The 4,483-nt window shown below is 52.7% G+C and overlaps 2 protein-coding genes across 2 annotated transcripts in view; one reads left to right on the top strand and one right to left on the bottom strand.

The window, feature by feature from the left end:
* Positions 1-2,747: 2,747 nt before the first annotated feature.
* The window catches only part of LOC113456528 (translation initiation factor IF-2-like), a 2,376-nt gene continuing 640 nt past the window's right edge, over positions 2,748-4,483 (bottom strand). The window contains exons 3-4 of the mRNA XM_026781315.1: positions 4,222-4,474; positions 2,748-4,120 (exon numbers count right to left, since the gene is read on the bottom strand). Coding sequence (XP_026637116.1) covers positions 3,268-4,120; positions 4,222-4,474 — 1,106 coding nt within the window. The 3' untranslated portion in view covers positions 2,748-3,267. The remainder of the gene's footprint in view (positions 4,121-4,221; positions 4,475-4,483) is intronic.
* Positions 4,359-4,483, top strand: part of Ctbp2 (C-terminal binding protein 2) — a 130,563-nt gene continuing 130,438 nt past the window's right edge. The window contains exon 1 of the mRNA XM_013347872.2: positions 4,359-4,427. The gene's annotated coding sequence lies outside the window, so the exon portion shown is untranslated. The remainder of the gene's footprint in view (positions 4,428-4,483) is intronic.

Raw genomic sequence — 4,483 nt, 5'->3', positions numbered from 1 at the left:
TACGAGGGAAAAAAAAAAAGTTTGCTGTAACTTTTGTGAACTCATGTTACTTCCTCTTAAATACGAAAGCACATGGAGCTCTTATTTCCAGTCTGTCAGAATTCACCTCTGGCTTTCTCATCAGCACGACTTTGCCAGTGTGCAGAAACTGCGCGTGGAGAGCCACCCTTCCGTACCTAACTTTGTCTCCTCGCTTTCTTTTTCCCCTCTCACAGCAGTGTCTCACTCTGCCACTCAGGATGGACTAGAATTCATGGCAAGCCTCCTGCCCCAGCTAGAACTGCACACGTGAGCCACATCTGCCTTTGTCTTTCCTGCCCCGTAAAAAAAAAAAAAATTATTGTAATTTCCAGTGTGTATGCATGTGGTGCTGGGGCTCCAGCCCAGGTCCCCAGGCTTGCAGGGCTGCAAGCGCCTCACATGCTGAACAATATTGCCAATGCTGTCTCCCTTCAGTTCCCACTTGCCACTGCTCTGCTTTTTCTGATTTTTGCTTCTTTACTTACCACGTGTAAACGGAGATAAACATTATTTGTCCTTTGCTTCACTAAGCCTTTTTTTCAACATTCGTCTATACTATGACAATTCAGAATTTCCTCTTTTTAGTGATGTGCATGCATGTGTGTGTGTGTGTGTGTGTGTGTGTGTGTGTACAGCTGGGCATGCCTGCATCACTGCATAGGCCAGGAGAGGACGAGGGTGTCCTGCTCAGTCACTCTCCATATTTTTTTCCTCCTAGACTAGCTGGTTATCAAGCCCTAGTGACTCTCTCATCTCTTGCGCCACTATACCCCACTCCAGGGCTAGGCAGCTATCCTGGCTTTCTATCTGGGTGCTTTGGATCTGAACTCAGGTCTTCACATTTGTGCAGCAAGTGTTCTTACCCACTGAGCCATCTCCCGAGCCCTTCATTCCTTGGTTTGAGACAGGGTCCCACTATGTGTTCCTGGCTGTCCTGGAACTCATTATGTAGACCAGGATAGCCTTGTACTCATTGGGATCTACCTAACTCTGCTCTCCACGTGCTGGGGCTAAAGGTGTGCAGCACCCCTCACGGCCCTTTATTTGTTTTTAAAGGCTGAATAATAAATAGTCTGTATTTCATTTATTCATCTGTCACTGATAGACACTGTGCTGTTTTCAATGTTACTATGAATATGGGTATATTCACAACCATTTAAGCTTCTACTTTCAGTTCGTTGGGGACCAGTAATCAGAGATGACATTGCTGGACCATATAGCAATTCTACGTTAACTTTCTGAGGAGCCGCCACTCCCACCGTGGGGAACCAGTCACACCCCCATCAGCACTGCACAAGGGCTCCCATTTCTCCACATCATTTCCCCTTCTGCTGATGACAGTCACCCCAGTGGATAATTAGTGCTATCTTACTGTGGTTTTCATTTGTAGTTCCCTAGTGACTGAGGCTGAACATTTTTAGAGCATGCTTCTTGGCCATTCGCACATCATCCTCACAGAAGTATCTATTAGAGTCTCTTTATATTTTCAAAATTTAAAAGGGGCTAGAGAGATGGCTTAGCTGCTAAGAGCATTGGACTGCTCTTCCAAAGGACCCTGGTTCAATTCCCAGCGCCTACATGGCAGCTCACAACTCAAGTTCCAGTGGATCGGACTCCCTCACACAGACACACACACACAGGCCAAAATACCAACACATGTTAATAAATAATTTAACATTTAAAGATTTTTATTTGAGTGTGTATGTATGCACACGCATGTGGGCGGCACCCTTGTAGATCAGAAGAGGGCATCGGATCCCTCAGAGCTGGAGTTGGGAGTGGCTGTGAGCCACCCTATGTGGTTACTGGGAACTGAGATCAGATCCCTCTGGAAGAGCAGCAAGTGCTCTTAGATGTGTAGCCATCTCTCCAGCACTGGGTTTTTGTTTATTTTTATTTTGTGTGGTGGGCATGTCATTCATGATACATGCATGGTGTCCAGAGGACAGCCTGGGGAGTCAGTTTGCCCTTTCTAGGTTGCCAGGCTCGGGGGGCAAGTGCTTTACACACCGAGCCATTGTGCCAGCGCCAAAGTATTACCTGTGTCAATACCATCTAGGTGGCTGCCAGATTCGCCTGTTCCAAGGAGCAAGGGATGAACCTGGGACCTCATCTAAGCCAGTCCAGTGTTCTGCTCATTGCGCTGCTTCCCCCAGCTTGGGCTTCATATTTTAAAAAGCAGGCTGTCAGGCAGAAGTATGGAATAATTTTTAGTTCTGAAATCTTAAGAGGGTCGTGTTTTCCTTTGGTTGTGTGAATTGTGATACATGTGCAGGGGTCTGAGGACAACTTTGTCCACTTTTTCCTTTTCCTTTCATTAGGCATTGGGGATCGAACTCAGATCCTTGGGCTTGGCAGTTCCTTTGCAGACTCAGCCAGCCCGCAGGGTCCACCATAGTATTAAAATGGAATTCAAAATTAGACTGGAGGAAAGCTGAGCAAGCAATAGGAAAAGCCAGCGGGCCACGGTTTCTCGGGAAGAATAAAGGACCACCGAGGGCAAAGATCTGAGAAACAAAGAAGCAGGAGCTTTTGCGACCATAGGACCAAGCAACTCATAAGGCAGGAACTGGTGGCACAGAAGCCTGGGGTATGCCGCAAGGTCAGTTTACAAGCAGGTCTTGGGCCCCACAACCTTGAAGTGAAGCTGCTGGAGATAGCAGTGAACTCTTTAGAGGAATCCCTGGAAGCCCTGGAAGACGGAGGGGTGAGGGATGGGTGCACACCTGTGAATTCTCTCACCGAACATGGGGATGGTGAGTTACTTCCTGACTGACCAGCCCCAGGCCTATTAGGGGCACATAAAACCAAGACAGGTATGTTTGAAAGGGACCGTTCCTGCGCTGCCATTCAGAAAAGGTTTGTAAACTAGTTTAAAAACCAGTAGGACTATAAAACAATCATAGAAACCCTACATTGCCGGTCTTGCGGGCGGCATCTGGGTGTGCACTTTAGCAAACAGGTCGAGATAAAGTGCTCTCCAGGACGCACAGCGCTGGGTTCAAGGACTCAGAGGCCTCACGCGGCCCACGTCCGCTATAAATTTCTCCGGTCCGTAGGCCACACCGCTAGAAGTGGTTTTCTGAATGGCGGTTCCTGTGACCTTCAAAGTTGAGACATTAGACCCCCTCCTCTGAAACGTAGAACCCAACACCTCAATTCAATCGCTAGCACCCCAAAAGACTGAAAAACAATTGTACCCAAGGGCTCTGCTCAGCGCCACAGGGTTCCTTAGAAGCCGCGCGCCTAAAGTCTTGGGAGGCCCTGGGCGCAAGGAGCTGGCTCCCTTCCGGGGATAGCGCTCGGATGTCGCGGGTCATGGCCAAGGAATCCAGCCCAGATGTTGTCTAGGCTCTCGCGGCCGCAGTGCCCCATCCTCGTTGGAGTCCAGATTCCAACCGCGGAACACCGAGACACTTGTGGACTCGTGAAAGGGCACCGCGCAAAGCGACCCTCGGGACCCCAAGGCCTCAGAGAGGCTGGGGATCCGACCCAAGGCAACGCTTTCAAAACAGCCCCAGCGACATCCAGACAGCAGTAATACAAAATTTTTAAATGTGTAAAAACATTTGGCTTCTCGTAGCGAACACACCGATACAAGTTCCAGTACACAGATCGGTCTCCGCGCGCACTCGCAGCCGGCACGGTCTCCCGGATCTGGGATCGGGGAACGCAAGTGCCCCCTGTGGCCAGCCCGCGCCTGACCTCGCGGGCCTGGGACCGCACCGGTGGCCTGCGCAGGGCCCAAGAGGAAGTTGGAGCCTCGGGGCCGAGTAGAGGGCAGGTCGGCTGCGCGGGCGTGGTGGGGGCCCTACCGAGCCGGGGCCACCCTGGGGACCGCGGCGAGGCCCGCCGGAGCTCGCGTCTCCCCACGTGGCGGGCCCCACGTGGAAGGGGCGGAGGAGGAAGGAAAGCGAAGGCGGGTGGAGTCACCGCACCGGCTTCGGGACCCCCGCGCCTCCCCAGAGCCTCTAGGGTGGCGTGGGGTTGGGCCGGGGAGTGTCTGCCTTGCCCGGCCCCCTTGGCTGCCCGCTGCGCCAGTGTGCACTTTCGCGTAGCCGCTAATCCCTGGAGAGAGCCGATTTGTAGTGAGAAGTATCTGTAGGGGCGAGACCGGACCATGTGGGGTTGTGTCATTGGTTTGCAAAGAGAGACCCCGCCTTTGGAAAAAAAAAAAGGCGAGCGAGCGGGGACCCTCACCTCGCCTCCCGCCTCGCTCCTGCGCAGCCAGAGGGCACCGGAGCAGCGGCCCGCGTCGCTTCCGTCCTTCCCTTTCCTTTTCTCTGCGCTTTCCTCCTCCTTCCAGGGAGGAGAAAACAAATAAAGAAGAGCAAATAGCCGGGAGGCGCTCGGCTTCTAGGACCTTCCCTCCCCGGATCCAAGTTGCAGCCAGCATCCTCTGGGGGGTGAGCGCGGCGCGGCGCGGGCCGGGGACCCCCAGCGCAGCCCCCGCCTGGCCGCG

The sequence above is a fragment of the Microtus ochrogaster genome, chromosome 8 (assembly GCF_000317375.1).
Source record: "Microtus ochrogaster isolate Prairie Vole_2 chromosome 8, MicOch1.0, whole genome shotgun sequence".
In the NCBI taxonomy this organism is placed as follows: domain Eukaryota; kingdom Metazoa; phylum Chordata; class Mammalia; order Rodentia; family Cricetidae; genus Microtus; species Microtus ochrogaster.
The sequence above is the reverse complement of the archived record's forward strand: the minus strand, read 5'-3'. Positions and strand labels throughout refer to the sequence as shown.